The sequence below is a fragment of the Schistocerca cancellata genome, chromosome 3, assembly GCF_023864275.1.
Source record: "Schistocerca cancellata isolate TAMUIC-IGC-003103 chromosome 3, iqSchCanc2.1, whole genome shotgun sequence".
In the NCBI taxonomy this organism is placed as follows: Eukaryota; Metazoa; Arthropoda; class Insecta; order Orthoptera; family Acrididae; genus Schistocerca; species Schistocerca cancellata.
Genome location: NC_064628.1, coordinates 591,369,173 through 591,389,402, shown reverse-complemented (window position 1 = coordinate 591,389,402; position 20,230 = coordinate 591,369,173). Strand labels below are relative to the sequence as shown.

General features: G+C 39.1%; 1 protein-coding gene across 1 annotated transcript in view; it reads left to right on the top strand.

Annotated features, from left to right (window-relative positions):
• LOC126175456 (choline transporter-like protein 1) overlaps positions 1-20,230 on the top strand; it is a 513,527-nt gene that overhangs the window by 424,854 nt on the left and 68,443 nt on the right. The window contains exons 4-5 of the mRNA XM_049922260.1: positions 5,642-5,781; positions 14,715-14,777. Of these exons, the coding sequence (XP_049778217.1) occupies positions 5,642-5,781; positions 14,715-14,777 (203 nt within the window). The remainder of the gene's footprint in view (positions 1-5,641; positions 5,782-14,714; positions 14,778-20,230) is intronic.

Genomic DNA, 20,230 nt, shown 5'->3' with positions numbered 1-20,230 from the left:
TCCTACTATCAAGCCCGTATTCTCCCATAGCCCTTTGTTCTTCTCTTTCTGCTACAATCACATTCCAATTCCCTATTTCCCTTTGTTCTCTGCTTGAGAGATTGGCAGATATACCTGAACTGTTGTTTTAAATGTTGGTTTGCTGTCGATTCTGATGAGAACAATGCTATCACTGAACTGTTCACAGTAACTCACTCTCTGTCCTACCTTCCTATTCATAATGACTCCTACTCCCATTATTCCATTTTCCGCTGCTGTTGATATTACCCTATAATTCTCTGACCAGAAATCCTTGTCTTCTTTCCATTTCACATCGCTGACACCCACTGTATGTAGATTGAGTCTCAGCATTTTCCTTTTCAGATAGAACATCATGCACCCGTAGTCTAAGGGTAGTTACTTTGAATAGAAATCAATACATCCTCAGTCTCAGGTTCACACCCTGCCACTGCTTAAATTTTGGATAAAAATTGTCAGCAATGGTGGCTGAAGACTCCTGGCATAAGAAGTCACCCTCATTCTGCCAACAGGGTTGTCAAAGAGAGCAAAAGAGCAGACTGAGGTTCAGGGCACTCTCTTGCCCTTGGAGTGGGGAATTGCTCCTAAAAGGCAGAAGAATCAGCAATGATCAGTGGCATGAGGCTGCAGAAGGCAATGGAAACCACTGCATTAAAGATATGTAATGTGTATCCACAGGACATGTGGCTTGTAATTGAAAAAAGTGTCCTGATGGTCCCTCCATTGGCAAAAGATTCCATACTAGTCTCCCATTTGGATCTCTAGGAGAGGACGGCCAAGTAGGAGGTGACTATGAGAAAAAGACTAAATAGCCAACACTGTAATACTCAACAGAATTATTCCTTTTTAGTGACCTGGTGAATTTTGTAATCTCCTTAGGGGCTGTAGTTTTGATACTAATCTTTGTAGGTGTTGCATATGGTGTCTGCTGAAGTAAATCTGATGCATCTGTATTTACTTTTTTGTTAGTGGATGATATTTTTGCTGCAACTCTGGGTAAGTAATCATTTAATTTTATGTCAGTGATTTCAGTGTGTTGACAGCTACTTTCTGTGCTCTCAATGTAATATACATAATTATTTTTGCTAGCTTCTTGTTTAATAGTGTTATAAATTGTTCTTGTTGTATTCTTGGAGTGTGAAAATGTTAACTTTTTCAATAACAGATTTGAAAAACTTTCCAAATTGGTTGTAATTAAGTTTCAGCTCTTAACTACAGTTTGTTCTTTGAATTAGGTAAATCTCTTTCTTATGGTTTACATTTGATCACCATTGCCAGATAAACCATTGACTGTCACTCTTATATCTAAATCTTTAAAAGTCGTAAGGTCTAAAAAGAAACTGCAATGGTTGTTGTTGTTGTTTGACCTGCAATTTGTGTAGTGATTTTTGATATGTTAAATAATCCAAAGCTAGACGTCAACAATTCTAGGTGACCTAACTGACAGAGTCTTTAAGACTCCACAAAGAGTGATTATTCTCCAGTATAGTTTCATTATGGGGCTTAAGATATTTTTTGCTGGTGATCTGTAAACTTTCAATGCTGCTAGTTTGTGTGTTTTTATCCTTTATTGTGATGCAGAATTCAAAAAGCTCTTCAACAGAACATGCTGCATGAACCTGGGGGGGTCTGGAACTTACTCTATTTTTTGCATTATAACCACTCCTCCTTTTTTCTCAGTAGTTCTATAGTAGCAGAATTTTTACTTGTATCCATCTAGATGCATCCATTCAATTTCAGTGATTTGCTTAATGATGTTCTGATTTTCAGTATTTTGTTTCTCTTGTATCTGTTTCAACTGTTCAGCTGTAACTACACACATCAAAAAAAAGTTTTGCATCACCCTGGTTCCCAGAACTCCTGAAGATAGACGTTGACTGTGGATATTGTATCACAGACAGAGTCCCTTTAACTGTTCAGAGATGTTACTAAAATTACCAAAAGATGTAAACAAACATGCATGAGCAGCACCTATTAGATGGAGGGGGTCCGACAGCTGATCATTTCTAGTCATTCCACCAGGAAGGAGGTACACAGTTCTTGTTGTCTGTGTTTCAACCACTCCTATATGGTCAGTACCGCAGTTCGATCATGACCACATTGTTATTTTGTGCCAGGAAGGGCTCTCAACAAGGGAAGTGTCCAGGTGTTTTGGAGTGAACCAAAGCGATGTTGTTCGGACATGGAGGAGATACAGAGAGACAGGAACTGTCGATGACGTGCCTCGCTCAGGCCACCCAAGGGCTACTGCTGCAGTGGATGACCGCTACCTATAGATATTGGCTCGGAGGAACCCTGACAGCAACGCCACTATGTTGAATAATGCTTTTCATGCAGCCACAGGATGCCATGTTATGACTCAGACTGTGTGCAATAGGCTGCATGTTGTGCAACTTCACTCCCGACATCCATGGTGAGGTCCAGCTTTGCAACCACGACACCATGCACAGCATTGTAGAGATGGGCCCAGCAACATGCCAAATGGACTGCTCAGGATTGGCATCACATTCTCTTCACCAGTGAGTGTCACATATGCCTTCAACAAGACAATTGTCAAAGAAGTGTTTGGAGGCTACCCAGTCAGGCTGAATGCCTTAGACACACTGTCCAGCAAGTGCAGCGAGGTGGAGGTTCCCTTCTGTTTCGGGGTGGCCTTATGTGGGGCCGACATACGCTGCTGGTGGTCATGGAAGGTGCTGTAATGGGTGTACGATAAATGAATGCCATCTTCCAACTAATAGTACAACCATATCGGCAGCATATTGGTGAGGCATTCGTCTTCATGGATGACAACTCATGCCCCCATCGTGCACATCTTGTGAATGACTTCCTTCAGGATAACACCACCACTCAACTAGAGTGGCCGGCATGTTCTCCAGACATGAGCCCTATCGAACATGCCTGGGATAGATTGAAAAGGGCTGTTTATGAATGACACGACCCACCAACCACTCTGAGGGATCTACGCTGAATTGCCATTGAGGAGTGGGAGAATCTGGACCAACAGTGCCTTGATGAAATTGTGAATAGTATGCCATGACAAACACAGACATACATCAATGCAAGAGAACATGCCACCGGGTATTAGAGGTACCAGTGTGTACAGCAATCTGGACCACCACCTCTGAAGGTCTTGCTGTATGGTGGTACAACATTCAATGTGTGGTTTTCATGAGCAATAAAAAGGGTGGAAATGATGTTTATGTTGATCTCTGTTCCAATTTTCTGTACAGGTTCCAGAACTCTCAGAACCAAGGTGATGCAGAACTTTTTTTTCATATGTGTATATTTATTTCGCAGGTCTGTCTTTCTGATGAATTTACACTGAAAAGTCCTTGAGTACACAATGGAAATCACAGGGAGGGAATGGAAACTGCCTTTATCAGACCAGGTGCTTATGTTAATTAGCTGTGCAAATAATTACTTAACCAGAATCCTTCTTGATACCACATTTGGTGCAACCAAGTGAGGAGTGAGGCATTGTTCATACTCATGTGATAATGTGTCCTCCCCTCCCTTTCCTGAGTAATTTTTCAAATTTTGAATTTAAAAATTTCACAGAATGCTTCTACAGGTCTATCATGTGAATGAAAGAGTGACACAATCTTCACGTTGGTGGGAGGAGCATTTGCAGCAATGTGCATGATTCAACTTTGATAGTGCAATTGAGGTCATTGTCTAAATGTCATATGGATTCCCTATTACTACATGGTCTTCTTCTCCAAGATCTTTCCCAAAGAGTCAAAATCACAGGTGTGCTGACTTGGATTTAAAATACTACACTTCAGGCCTTTTAAATTGCAACAACATAAATGGAAGCAAATAACAAACTGTTACGTATTGTGGGTATAAAATATAGTAGTAAGGAACATGATTAGGCGATTTGGAGTATACACAGAGCTGCCACCTCTTTCACCAACAATAACTCCAACCTGGCTGGGCATCAAGTCAAACTGAGACTGGATGACAGGTATGGACAAGTCATTCCATGCTGCTTCAACTTGCTGGAGTTCACCAGTCAGTGGCTGGCAAGTGGCAGTGGAACATTCTCTTGGCAGCTAATGAACAGATGTTTTCATTCATTGAGAGGTCTGTAGACTCTGATGGCTGAGGCAACAGGCAAACAACTCTGTGTCTGGGTAGGTGAGGGCAGTGGGACAATAGGAGATCTCAATTTTCTTGTTGAAAGATTATGTCATGAAGACCCCATAGATACAGCACAGCCACTGCCGTTAACATACCGGAAATGTAACGCCTACTGTCCAAATCACCAGCTATTCAAACCAGAGTTGATTGCATAGTGTGCCCACACCATCACACCAGATGCTTGTCCCATGTGACAATGATGAATCCAATCTAACTCCTTTCATTTTCCTAAAAATCTTCACTCAAGGATATGTCCATTATGAATCTGTACACATATTTGGGACTGATCTGAAAAGACAGTGTGGTACCACTCTTGTTTCCAGTGTTGTCCTTGGACATACTATTGTCAGCAAGCCTCTCTCCTGTGTCATGTCAGGGGAAGCTGCAACACTGATCACCATGATGACATTCTTTGGTGCTCCACACTTCATCTCAGTGTCTGTGTGGATAGTGTGGATACTTGTCTTGCTAGAAACAAGCTCATTTTTTGACGCAAGTTTTATGACAAGGCAGTGTGATCGTACATGGACAATGAACATTAAGTCTGTCCTTATGGGCCATTGAGATCCATCGCAGCATTGAACAGACTTCCTGAACCCATTGATTGCATATTTGCATGATAGTTTTGAAATCCCGACTAATGCAAACAGCTATATCAAATTATAAGCTGCAATCTCCTGTTGCTGTTGATTCCAACACACTCTGGAAGACGTTTCTCCTTCTTTCATGAGGCATAACATGATCTTCTCACAAACAAACAACATTCAGATGTGATTTCTGAATGAGAAACCCACTACATAATTCCTTATGTACAGAATTTCTATGGCATTACTTCTTCTGTTTTGTGCAGTTTCACTGAAATGATAATTATTTGGATATCCAAACATGTAGCGCACTTTATGTCATTTATATGTTCCTTGCATGCCTTCATAGTGTTGCAGTTTCAGTTGTAGTTACCTGGTGCTAATCTCCTCCCAGATAGTTCTGTACCACTTCTGACATTCTGCTCGCATAGCTACTACCCAACAATAAGACCTTTGTAAACTAATTTGATTTTTTCCAAGGAATAGATGTACCAATCGAACAAAATAAATTGGAAGATGTGCCTCCAACAAGCTCATTCAGCTCGTAGTACTGAATGTCTATTATAATGACTTTAATTCACCAATAACTCAAGTTGATAGGATTATCCTGTAGCTGTTTTGGTTAATAAGAGAGCTTTATAAGTAAACATTGATGGTTTGAATTTTCTTAGAGTAGTTCATAATCCAAACTGTAAATCCTGTAGATGAATGTTACTGACCATCATTATACTGATATTTCTTGCAAATCCAGCTAACCTACAGTGTTCTAACTTGATACCCTTCCCCCACCTCTCCATCCTTTCTTCCTTATAAAGGCATACATATCTCACAAATATTGTTTGTATAAATCTATTGTGGCCCAAATAGTAATATATTAATATCTTCATTTTCAGCTTGGACTTGTAGCATACTGTGCAATACATGGAGATATTGACAGAGTAATTAAAGGCTATGATGACTGTGGATACATCTGTGGCAAGGAAAATAAACAAACCTCCTCAATATGTACACATACAGATCTCAGAGACAAAAAGTAAGTTGAAATATGCAACACTTAGTGCAAGAGTAAGAAAATTAAAAGTAGTAATTTAATTCACTTTTTTATACTACTGGACTGTTTCGACTCCAGCAAAAAAAAATGGTTCAAATGGCTCTGAGCACTATGTGACTTAACATCTTAGGTCATCAGTCCCCTAGAACTTAGAACTACTTAAACCTAACTGACCTAAGGACATCACACACATCCATGCCCGAGGCAGGATTCGAACCTGCAACCGTAGCAGTCCCGCGACTCCGGACTGAGGCGCCTAGAACCGCACGGCCACCACGGCTGGCAGACTCCAGCATATGTCAAATAAATACTTAATAAGCAAATATTTATATGAGGAGAGATTGCTACTCCCCAAATTGAAGAAACACTGAGCAGCAGTCAGGCAAATAGAAAGGGAAAATTAGAAAGATTATATGAAGAGATATTGCACAAAATCATTCAATAGCAAGCTAATGCATGTGCTCAGAAAACTGCCACTTTCTCCCAGCTGAACAGGGGTGTGCAGTTGTCTTAGCTGAGGTAGACAGCAAAGACCTGGCAGAGATTTGGTGTGAGGAAAGAACAAAAGCAAGGAGGAGTTAATGGACATCATGCCAGTGTGTGAGCTGTAGATGTGGGCAATGGAGGTAGCTGATATCTATACATGAAAGCATAGCCTGGGTATGGGGCTACTAGAAGACAAGTTAAGAAAGTAGTACCAGGGAAAGATGGAGAATGTAGAGCAAGAGAAACAGATAACATAAGATTGAACAAAAAGATCTGAAGATGATAGTCTTACACATCAAACCCTCCAGTAAAAAGCAGTTTTGAATGTGATCCCGGATATAAAAATAAAAAAGGTTCTTTAAATTGTTAGATAATTAATGTAATTCTTTCTTCCGGTGTTGTAGTTGTGCATGTAACAAGTCTTCTAAATTGTGACTGGTTATTTATAATGGAAGATAGGTGAGATGGGATAAGTATTATCTGTTGGTGAATGTCTTGATAATGAGTTACAGTATACTATGAGAAGGCCTGTTGGTCTCAACAGACACTGTTCACAGATGGTTAGGCCATGAGGGATTACCTTTTGATGTGGAACACAAGGTAAACATATTTGGTGGTTGGTGAGTTTGATTTGAATAGATTCTTATGAAGCAATCAGTGAGGTGAAGATCACTAACCAGGAAAGTGTTTATTTTTTGTGTTCTGAGTGTAGCATACACATGCGTTGAGTCCAGATCGTAAAGATTTTGTTTGTAAATCTGAACCAGGTACAGGGTTTGGGATTGTGGTTTGTTAGAAAGGATTCCTCTAGACCAGCATTTCTTAATCATTTCAAGAAGTGGAATTACTGGGTCAGTCCAAGGGTGGATGCTGAGAACTAGGTTGGTGATGAGACAGAGAGCAGCATAATGAGAAGCACATGTAATATGTAACTTAATTCTGGTGAGGTGGGTAGGACATCAAATGGTCCAACTTGGAGCAGTGGAGACACCACAGTACATTTTAATTTCCACTGTCTATACTTTTGCAAATAAACTCATAAAACTATGTCCACATGACCAGGAAGGATCCAAGGTCCATGCTCACAGCAGTGGAAGTTCAATAACATAACAAAATAATTTTTTTTTAATGTGAAATTTCATCATTTTTTCACTTACTATTGGCTGCATTTGTTGCTATAAGTACATTTTTCTTCATAAGTAAGAGAGATTCTTTGATGAATTTTGCACAACATACAAACCATACTTACAGGTATATGAAACTCTAGAATTTATTTAATTTATAATACAATGAATGAGCTCTTAAATTTTAAATTTCATGTTTAGAAAAAACTCAAATTTTATAGTTAATTACCTCAATTTTTACCACAGTTTTTAATGGATTTGGAAAATTCTAGAGTTTCATTTCACCTGTAAGTATGGTTTGTATGCTGTGCAAAATTCATCAAAGAATCTCTCTTTCTTATGAAGAAAAGTATACCTATAGAAACAAATGCAGCGAATAGTAAGTGGAAAAATGATGAAATTTCACATCTAAAAAAATTTATTTTTTGTTTTCAAACTTCCACTGCTATGAGTGTGAATCCTGAATCCTTCCTAGTCATGCTGTGAAAGTTTTATGAATGTATTTGTAAAAGTATAGACAGTGGAAATTAAAATGTCTTGTGGCACCTTTCCTGCTCCAAGTCTGCCGATTTGACATCTTACATCCCTTACCTTCAGTTCAGCAAGTCCAGTTGTATTCAAACAGTTCATTGACACAAGCAATTTAGTCATAGATAATAACAGAGAGAAGCGAGCCTAACTAGCAGGTTTTGAATGTGCCGAGTGAACTTGGCTATCTTGATGGTGTGCAGAAGAAGATGTGTTTTTGAGATGGCTACGTGTTGGCAGGGCAATCACACGAGTTGCTATCAACCTCCTGATGTTGACTGTCTAGGTTGGTGTCGATAGTGTATGACACCACATGCCTCCTTCCCAAAAATCCTCATTGTTGATGTGTACTGGTACTACTGGAAACAACAGTGTGTGCGTGTGTGGGGAGGAGGGGGGGGGGGGGGTGTGTAGTGAGAGGTCTGTGAGCAGGTGCCACTGAGAAGCCAGGAAGACAGGAGCTAAAACTCCAGCTGATGACAAGATCCAAGATCCGGCTAACACCCCAACATTCATCATTCATCTTGCAAGTGGATAGGAACATCATCTGAAAAGCCAGCCATAGGGTGCACACCCACGACCATAGATGGAACATCATCATCGAGGGATGAGAGCGCAGCAGTGACTGGAAGGTCCACAGAGGCCCACTGGAAGCAGCAGGGCCAAAGGGGGCCACGTTTTGTGGCAAGGGCTGCTGGCACTGCAGAGATGGTGACAGCACTCCGTCAGCAAGCATTGACTCCGCATCCAGTGCTGGCAGCGTGGGACTCATCAAAGGTGAGGGTGAGTGAGGCTGCAGGAAAGGAACCTCTTGGGCACTGAATCTGTAAATGAAACTGCTTCTGATGGCACTTTTACAGCCCGATGGGACCCTGTAAGATATATGAAGAGTGGCCCAAAACTATGATGGTTATGCCTCGTTTGCAGTGCCTGTGTCTGCGAAAAACTATGATAAAGCTCAAATCATTTACATTAAACCCAGAGCACTGTGGAGAATGCAGCAACTGAAGCAGAGTCCTATGTCAGCATCCCTGCAAAAGTTCTGCATGTGACTTACCATTGCACAACTGGGAATAATATGAGAAAAGGAAGAGCACTAATACCTGCGCCCACGTATGGGAAGCACTAAACTTGTTCAGCTGTTGCTTGAATGTTCTGACAAAGTTTTCTGCTTCACCATTAGAGTGAGGGTGAAATGGTGCTGTCACCACATGCTTGATGCTGTTAACGTAACAAAACTGCTGTAATTCTGCTGTAATCCATTGTCCAAAGGCAACACTTCTGGTAAACCATCAATGCAAAATATGAACACCAGAGTATTGATAGTTGTTGTGGTGGATTGCATGTTCACCAAGGAGGGAAACTTGCTAAAGGCATCTACCGCAATAAGCCAATGAGAATTCCAATAGGGAACTACAGTGTCTAAATTGAGACTCTGGCAAAGGGTGGGTACCCTTACTGTTGATCACATGTCCTAAATATTCAATCTCAGTGTGGAAGGAGTACTTGTCTTTATTACACTTTAATCCAGCATCTGCAAGTACTTGAAACTTGAAACAATGTTCTGACATTGGAAAGATGTTCATCGGGAGTGCGACCCAAAGCGACTATGTCATCCAAAAAGTCAGCACAAGTCTATGACAAACAATGCTGAAAAACAGCAGGTGCAGCTGCGGTGATGAAGGGCAACCTCAGAAATTTAAATAAACCCACTTTGTCAGAGATCACAAAAACTTGTTATGACTGTGCATTCAAAGGGAGCTGCAAACAAGCATCACAAAGATCACTCTTGGAAAAGAAGTGACCTGCATAAAATTTTTCCATAAGTCCCTCAGGGCATGGCAAAGGAAAAGTCTGTGGATTTACTGCTGCCTTGAAATCTGCACATAAGCATAACCTGCCTGAAGGTTTCTTTATACTTACTAAAGGGATGCCCACTGCCTGATTGCTATTAAGTAAATCACACCATTGTCCTGCCAAGGTAAGTGTTCCTGTGCTATCTAGGACAGTGTGAGGTATGGGCCATCCACAGCAAAACCATGGTAGTACATTGTCTTTTCTGATAATGTGACCTTCAAAATTATTATCTTTGCCTATGTGATCTCGAAAAAGTCACTAAATTCATTAGACAGTTCAACTATATTGTCCTTAAGCACAGAGGAATTCAAATGGGATCATATCTTGAATGTAAAAACCAAATGGATGAAAAGAGTCAATGCCAAAAACATGCCCACTTTCTTATGAGCACAAAACTGTGAATGAAACTGTCTTGATAATGTTACAAAAGGTGGCAGGTAGGCTGCAAACACTGAGAAGAGCAATGTCATGTCCACCATAACTAGAAAGAGTCATGTGTGACTTATGTAGCTTAGGCCTGCCTAACAGTTCGTAAGTGCTTCTGTTCAACAAAGTCACTGGTGAACTGGTGTCTACCTGTATGGATATTTTGTAATTGGCAATCTGCAGAGTGAGAAATAATTTATTGGCCTGACTCTGAATGCAAGAATTGTGTGACTCCTTCACTGTTGCATTTGACATGCACTGTGTAACACTAGAGCTATTACTTGGCTTTGAAAAAATTGCATTAATATTCATTGTCTGAGACTTGGGAGGAAATGCAAAGTGCATGTTGGAATTGCATTTTTGCAACCAGACAGATTGAATATGACCACGCATGCCACATAGATAACATTTAGCATCACAACAGGGGAAAGCCTGGCACCTGTGTGCTTTGAAACACTGAGGCCATGATTTAACTCTGCTAGTCTGCTGCCCCCAGGAGAAAAAAAAAACTGGTGTTCTACGGATCAGAGCCTGGAATGTCAGATCCCTTTATCGGGCAGGTAGGTTAGAAAATTTAAAAAGGGAAATGGATAGGTTAAAGTTAGATATAGCGGGAATAGTGAAGTTTGGTGGAAGGGGGAACAAGACTTTTGGTTAGGTGAATACAGGGTTATAAATACAAAATCAAATAGGGGTAATGCAGGGGTAGGTTTAATAATGAATAAAAAAATAGGAGTGTGGGTAAGCTACTACAAACAGCATAGTGAACGCATTATTGTGGCCAAGATAGACACGAAGCACACGCCTACTACAGTAGTACAAGTTTATATGCCAACTAGCTCTGCAGATGATGAAGAAATTGATGAAATGTATGATGAGATAAAATAAATTATTCAGGTAGTGAAGGGAGACAAAAATTTAATAGTCATGAGTGACAGGAATTCGACAGTAGGGAAAGGGAGTGAAGGAAACATAGTAAGTGAATATGGATTGGGGGTAAGAAATGAAAGAGGAAGCCATCTGGTAGAATTTTGCACAAAGAATAACTTAATCATAGGTAACACTTGGTTCAAGAATCATAAAAGAAGGTTGTATACATGGAAGAATCCTGGAGATACTAGAAGGTATCAGATAGATTATATAATGGTAAGACAGAGATTTAGGAACCAGGTTTTAAATTGTACGACATTTCCAGGGGCAGATGCGGACTCTGACCACAATCTATTGGTTATGAACTGTAGATTAAAACTGAAGAAACTGCAAAAAGGTGGGAATTTAAGGAGGTGGGACCTGGAGAAACTGACTAAACCAGAGGTTGTACAGAGTTTCAGGGAGAGCATAAGGGAACAATTTACAGGAATGGGGGAAAGAAGTACAGTAGAAGAAGAATGGGTAGCTCTGAGGGATAAAGTAGTGAAGGCAGCAGAGGATAAAATAGGTAAAAAGACGAGGGCTAGTAGAAATCCTTGGGTGACAGAAGAAATATGGAATTTAATTGATGAAAGGAGAAAATATAAAAATGCAGTAAATGAAGCAGGCAAAAAGGAATACAAACATCTCAAAAATGAGATCGACAGGAAGTGCAAAATGGCTAAGCAGGGGTGGCTGGAGAACAAATGTAAGGATGTAGAGGCTTATCTCACTAGGGGTAAGGTAGATACTGCCTACAGGAAAATTAAAGAGACCTTTGGAAAGAAGAGAACCACCTGTATGAATATCAAGAGCTCAGATGGAAACCCAGCTCTAAGCAAAGAAGGGAAAGCAGAAAGGTGGAAGGAGTATATAGACGGTCTATACAAGGGAGATGTACTTGAGGACAATATTATGGAAATGGAAGAGGATGTAGATGAAGATGAAATGGAAGATACGATACTGTGTGAAGAGTTTGACAGATTACTGACAGACTGAGTCAAAACAAGGCTCCGTGAGTAGACAACATTCCATTAGAACTACTGACGGCCTTGGGAGAGCCAGTCCTGACAAAACTCTACCATCTGGTGAGCAAGATGTATGAGACAAGCAAAATAGCCTCAGTCTTCAAGAAGAATATAATAATTCCAATCCCAAAGGAAGCAGGTGTTGACAAATGTGAAAATTACCGAACTATAAGTTTAATAAGTCACAGCTGCAAAATACTAACGCAAATTCTTTACAGACAAATGGAAAAACTGGTAGAAGCCGACCTCGGGGAAATTCAGTTTGGATTCCGCAGAAATATTGGAACACGTGAGGCAATACTGACCTTACAACTTATCTTAGAAGAAAGATTAAGGAAATGCAAACCTATGTTTCTAGCATTTGTAGACTTAGAGAAAGCTTTTGACAATGTTGACTGGAATACTCTCTTTCAAATTCTGACGGTGGCAGGGGTAAAATACAGGGGGTGAGAGGCTATTTACAATTTGTACAGAAACCAGATGGAAGTTATTAGACTCGAGGGGCATGAAAGGGAAGCAGTGGTTGGGAAGGGAGTGAGACAGGGTTGTAGCCTCTCCCCGATGTTATTCAATCTGTATATTGAACAAGCAGTAAAGGAAACAAAAGAAAAATTTGGAGTAGGTATTAAAATCCATGGAGAAGAATTAAAACTTTGAGGTTTGCCGATGACATTGTAATTCTGTCAGAGACAGCAAAGGACTTGGAAGAGCAGTTGAACGGAATGGACAGTGTCTTGAAAGGAGGATATAAGATGAACATCAACAAAAGCAAAATGAGGATAATGGAATGTAGTCTAATTAAGACGGATGATGCTGAGGGAATTAGATTAGGGAATGAGACACTTAAAATAGTAAAGGAGTTTTGTGATGTGCTGTGAAGTGTGTGTTGAGCTGTACTCTGTACTGGAACCATTCCTTGTGTGTTGATTTAAAAGCACAGACTGATGGGATGGAAACATGTGCTGCTGACTGTGGCTGGGCTGCGGGAGACAGAGGAAGATGCGGTGTGTTTCCTTGCACAACGAGCAGTCTTGCCAACATGTCTATAAGATTCTGCATCTGCTGCACCTGAAAAGGAATAATCTTTGTTACTGACAGTTCTTGCTTCAGTACACACACACAGAAATTACAACACAAGAAATAGTATACATAAGCATGAATGTTAGCCTCAGCATGTGCAAACAAATGAGGTCGGTTGCAGGTCACATTCTGGAACACAAAAGCACAGTAACACAAGCATGGTAAAAATAACAGTCTTGCAAAAAGAAAAAAGATACACTATTAATAGTGGCACTAAGTAGTTACATGATGAGATGTAAAAGCAAACTGGAACACTTGTGGCAACGGTCCCATTTCCAGTTTTTGGGTTGGTCCAAGGGTGGATGCTAAGGAATAGGTGGGTGCTGAGACAGAGAGCAAAATAGTGAGAAGCATATGTAACATGTTGCTGACTCTCGTTTACTTAACTTCAATTCAGCGAGTCCAGTTGTATTCCAATGGTTCCTTGCCACAAGCAAATTTGTCATAAATAATAACAGAGAGAAGTGAGGCTAATTAGTAGGCTTCAGATGCTATGAGTGAATTCCACTATGTGTCTCAGCTGGCATTGGTGCAGCACCTTCTAACGGTGACTTGGTGGTGGTACTACTTGGATGTGTAGCAGAGAGTGTGTCATCAAGCTGGCCACAGGTTGGCAGGGCAGTGACGTGAGCTACTGACAACCTCTTGTTGTTGACTGCCTTGTGTGGTGTCAGTAGTGTATGACACCACAGGAGCCATTTTTAAAGTCTACTTTTATCACAGAACTATTGCTGGGTACACAATATGCCTTCAAATGAGTAAATATAATCTTATAAAGAAATGAAGAAATAATAAAAATTCCAGAATCAATGTATAGTATATTCTGTATTTTTTGACAGTCACAAAAGAAAATCTGGAATGCTGTTCTAAGCACACACCACAAATGTATAAATGGTGTGTAATACTTTATGTTCAAAACTTTCATCAACACGGAAAGGTTTTTCTTGTTTTTCGGCGGTTTTACTTCTTTTTAGAATTTGGGATTTGTTGAATAAGGAGCTTAATGTTAATCAAAATATGATGCTATAATATTTTCTTGGTCATTCTCAGTTGTCATATACAACACTTGATTACTGGTTTCAGTGTCATCTGCAGATGTAATCAGAAGTATAATCACAAATATGCAATTGTTTTTTGAGCACAGTTGTTAGCTATTTACCTCACCAACTGTTGATCAGAAAATTAGATTATAAAAATAAAATGAAAATGGTTCTAAGAAATGTTATTCACTTAAACGCAAAAGTTCTTGCTTGACAACTTTCAAACTTTTTTCACAACCGGAAGAGTTTTCAGTTACAATCTAAGATCAGACTTTGCTCTTTGAAACCATATAGTTTATCAGTAATACTTCTCTTTTTCTTCACTTACTTATTAAACCTGTTATTTGTTTCTTTTATAAACTATAAAATAAGTGAAGAAAATTGTATGTCTGAGTGTATCTAATTAATATGACTTATAATGTTGAAATCATTTTCAGATTTCTGGTGATCAAACTTGGGCCTGAAAAGACTTGTGAACAAGCATGTCCAAACAGCACTTAGTAAGTACCATATTTGTCAGGCAGTGATATCAAAAGTTTTGTGGTATTTTGACTGCAGGAAATTGTGAATTCTGTGAACTATAGCTAGAAAAAGAGGAAAACTCTTTGTCTCGGTGTTGCTATAATTATGTTATTACGAATTTTCTATACAGCCAAAATTTTTATCTTTGTGTAAATAAAATCATTTACAATTAACCTAATAATCATTGACAACTAACCTAATACACAATATTTTATTGATACATTATTGTATTAAATGTTTGGTCACTTCCAGGGAGGAATGGCCAATGAAGAATTCTTTCACCCTGTTTTACTTTTTCTTTTCTCCTTGCTTTCTAAATGCCAATGTTAAATTTAAAAAAAAAAAAGTCTAAAGAATTTCTGTTGCTTGACGTAGTCATAGCCAGTGAGTAAACATTGTGGCATGTGATTATTCACAATATCTTAAAGAAAGAGCATATTAAATAATGGGATACAGGATGAGCATTAAGAAATATGGATGAAGGCATAAAGGCCTATGAATATAAATACAGTCACAAACAGGGAGATATAGGAAGCATTTATTGGTAGGGGGTTGAAATTGTGGTGGAAACAGGGATGGAGGTAGATAGGTGACAAGGACTGACAGATACTGTGGTTAAAGTCGATGCTGGGATTGAAGAATGTATGAGAGACATTTCACATTGGAAAAGTTAAGAGAAGCTGGTGACAAGAAGGAAAATCTAGACTGTTAGTGGTAAAGTGTACCTTGAAGATTTCTATGCAGTGCTGAGCAGCAAGTGTTACCAGTAGGTATTCAAACGTCTTCTTAGTCACAGTCCGGCAGTAGCCATTCATCTGACCAGATTCCAGATTTCTGACTGAATTCAATATTTCTTAAGAAGCAGAACTCAATACGTTATTCTTATCAGGATTACACTGGAGATGTAAAGATATTTGTGGAGTACTACAGGGGAGTCTTATAGGACCATATTGTTAACGAAGTATAAAAATAATTTAGTGGATAATGTTGGAAGCTCTGTGAAGTGGTTTGAAGGGGATGCTGTTGTCTATAGGAAGATAGCAGAATGTAATGAAATGCAGAATGATCTGCAGAAGCTTGATGATTGGTGCAGGGACTGCACAGACTAGCAATAATCTCTGAATGAAATAAGTGTAAGGATCCCCTACACCAATGATGGTTCACTGCAATCTGTCGCCTGCGATATCGCCTGCAATCAATTGCTCACCTTGACACCCCAAACACAAGCGATTTGCCAAGCAATTTCAGTTAATATTACAAATGCCACTGTGTTGAGAAGTTCTGTTATGGAAAGTGAACTGCTATATTTGGTAGGAGTTGCAGCTGATTTCTGTATCACCAAAAACACTTGCAAAACATAAATATAAAATAAATGAGAGTTATGACTTTTTAAACTTCTTTTGAAATGCTTCTTCTTTTTTTTTTTTTTTTCTTTTTTTTTCTTTTTTTTTCTGTCAGTTGTTTTACAGACTGTGTTACATTTTTCACTGATCTCAAATGGGTTGTGTACATCTTTCCAGCTTGCCCACACAATTCATTTTACGTTTATATTGCTCAGTTCCTTTTTATTATTAAACTTATAATTTAAATGCAATATTAACACCATTTCCGTCATGTGTCTATAAAGATATTGCCAATAGTTGCACTACTGATTACTCTTAACTCTTTTTATAAATTGTATGAAGGAGAGTTAGTTTGTATGAAATAACAATGGATTTGAGTGTAACTGTATAACAGATTTGCCCTGATCATTTGAATTAAAATGTTCTCTTAACATTACAGTAGACACATGCATCATTTTGTTTAAGTTAAAAATTTTAATAAAATGTTTAATTATTTCATAAATAACTCAAAATCATGAGATGGAGCCCATTGTATCTCAACTATTACTATGAACCTTCCATCAATTCTACTTCAGCAGCACACATTTGAAGATGTGAACTGTAAAATCAGAGGGTGTATTTTTTATTACTTCTTAATATAAGTGGCAAATCCAGTTTCCTCTTCATTTCTCAGAGTAGTTTGTGGTCCTTGGATGACTATAAATTCTGTTGTAAACTTGTTACTCATCATGGGCAAAGTGAAACTAAACAGAATAGCATAACCACTCTTGATGTATAGATAAAAAATGTTGCAGCCATATTGCCACACACCCTGCTAACTAGCCAGGCAGCCATATTGCATGCATGAATCACATGCAGTCCATCAGATACTTGTGTGTGGGGCCCTTAAGATACATCCTGTAAATAGGCAAAGAGATCCATTACTGTTCGATTACACTGTTGGTGAAACATCATTGAAAAGAGTAACAAATGGAAGGAATAGCAGATGCCAGGCTGAGATTCATTGGCAGAATCTTAGGAAAATGTAATATCTAAAAAAGAAGTTGCTTACAAAAAACTTGTTCAACTGATTCTTGGGTATTTTTGATCAGTCTGGGACCTTTACCAAGTAGGATTAACAGAAGAGATAGAGAAGATCCAATGAAAACCAGCACATTTCATCATTTACTTGTTCAACAAACTACAGTGGCAATCACACAAGAGAGGCATTATGTATCACAGAAAAGGTTACAGTTGAAATTCTATTCTAACGGCATACATTTGTATAAGATCTGGACAACATATTACTTCCTCCCACAATGAAGAAATTAGAGAAATTAGGGGTCATACACAAGTTTATCAAGTCTTCTTGCCCATGTACAATTTGCAAAGGGAAGAAAGAAGGGGGTAAATGAAAGTGGTACTGAAGGAACCTTCAGCCACACTCTGTAAGGTTGCTTGAGTACTGATATAAATGAGTGGGAATTTTATTGGTAATCATGCCCTCTTCAAAAGCATTGCAATGGTTGCAACAGAGTTGATAAATGACATGATAACTTTGTCTCTGTTGAGACAGCATTACTAATGCTACTACTTTATATTCATATCATTTTTCTGTCAGGCAGGTAATTTTCAGATAGAGAGGGTAGAGCTGGGCAAACTTGTTCATCCTTGGGAACTCATTCACTGCTGATCGTTCTTTTTTGGAAACCGTTCATGTTTACTCGTTCACCGTTCATTTGTGCTTGGCATATGGTTCTTATAAAAACTGAAAACTAGTAGTGTAGGTGACTGAAGGATGGAGGGCACCAGGAGGGGACACTTGCCTGCCCCCTGGAGTATAGAGTTTTTATTCATTACAGAATTCTTACACAATTTTTTGAAGTAATTTCTGTGATTCTGCAGAACCTCTCGTTTAGCCAACTGTAGCATTGTGTGGCTGATCGCAGGGAAATAATATAGGGTGGTGCACGGAAAACAGACTGTTCACCAATTATGGACGATGTGTTGCCAGTTACGAGCAGATAAATCAAACAGATAAACATGTAATAATTAGGCAGTGAAGAAATAACAAGCTAATGCAAGCAACAATGGCGAAACAATCAATGACGATATGTAGAGAGCTGGAGAAGAGAACATGAAAATCTCACGCGACGTGCATGGGCTATAGCACATGTAGTCTTTTAAACCTGTTGGTGGCTGTTTCCCAACTTAATAGACCACAAGTGTCTTGCATAAAATTCTTCGTTTCGACTTCCACTACATAGCTATGTTACTTTGTAAACAATAATCATTTACACCCTATATATACTTCATGTTGTCTCTAAGTTCGTAGGCGAAGTAGACTTTATGGAAGCATAGAATAAAATGTGGTTTTCTCATCATACTAGCGTCATACGCTTAGTAAAAATTAGGTTTTTATGTTGCATTATTAAAGTTTATGCAGCAATAATAATAACAATTAAGTTCACAGTAATAAAGTTTTTGGTTTGAAAGCTCCTTCTGAACAAATGTTTTTGAGATAAAAGTAAATACGATTTTATGGCAATCTATGTCTTTTAAAATGGAGAGGCACCACTTTTCCTACTGAGCCAAAATGACCCACAACCCACTTCTCTCTCTCTCTCTCTCTCTCTCTCTCTCTCTCTCTCTTTTTTTACAAAGAAACCGAACTAGCAGGTAATGCAAATTGGAAACAACCAAACTTAAAAATAATTAGAGCCTTCCTAGATGTAATTTTTTGTAAATGAAAGGTACACGAAAATCGTTTTATACGAATTTTCTTACACTAAAAATTAAGCAAATTATTGAAAGTTAGTTGCTAAATCAAGTTGATGAAACCAAAAAATATATGAATAACAAAAAAATTTGCCTTGTTATAAGTATGTCTTCTGCTGTTCATCGATATAATGAAGTGAGCTGATATGCCCTTTTGTTGCCTGAAAAGACGTACCTATCACATACAACATAATTTTTATGTAATTTACCTAACTATAAAATACTTTTTGATTACCGGTCGTGGAAACTGAATAGCCAGACCCAAGTGCACGAACAGTTTGGAACACATGTAAAATGGGCGAGCGCAGTGAATGAAACGAACAACTGGATATTGAACTAACTAGGAGCAGTTGGCAGTGGAACCGAGACAGGTGGTCATGCGAAGAACGACGAGTGCAGCCGAGGGAGACCGCGACTGAGACGAGCACGCGACCAAGGCTGGAACGAGAACTGCCGAAGTGACCGCCACGACCGAAGTGAACTAGTGAACTATGAACCGATCGTTCCTCGTTCCCGGGAACTATAAGTAGACCGCCGCGACCGAAGTGAACTATGAACCGATCGTTCATTGTTCCCGAAAACTATTAGTAGACCGCTGCTACCGAAGTAAACTATGAACTGATCATTCCTTGGAATTCGTTCCTCGGTCCTTTCGTTCATCTTGGTGAACCGTTCCTTTGCACCCTTTCGTTCGCGAACTACTCATCTCTAAGAGAGGGTGCACAAAAATGTGAAATCACCAAAAACACAACACATTATCATGCATAACATAGTGTAGGAAACCTGGATAAATACAGATCCTGTATGGTTTTCAAGAGTATATTATACCATTCACTCTCCAAAATCGTGGCACATTCAGGGAATGATGATTGAAGTGGATAAGGGTCATACACCCTTTTCTACAAAGTAGACAACAAAGATTCAATATTTAGATTTGGTGATTGTGGGGATCAGGGAGACACAACAATTAACCCTCATGGTCAAAAAACCAATTCTGGCTGATGTGAGTTGTAGGAACAGGGGCCCTAGCATCTTGGAACCCAGCATCACCATTGAGGAACAAATGCTGTACCATTGGATGGACCTAACCAGCAAAAATGATTATATAATCTGTAGCAGTAATACACCCTTACAGAGTAGCCATGCAGCTGATGGAATGCCATTATATAGCTGCCCACATCATCACCAAACCCCTGCCATATTTTTCTCTTTATGCGCAAACTCAGCCAAAAGTTGGAAACAGTGTGAAACCAAACACATCCAACCAAATCAATGTCTTCCATCACCACATAGTACAGATTTTACAGATTATGCCCCATGTTTTCCTGTTG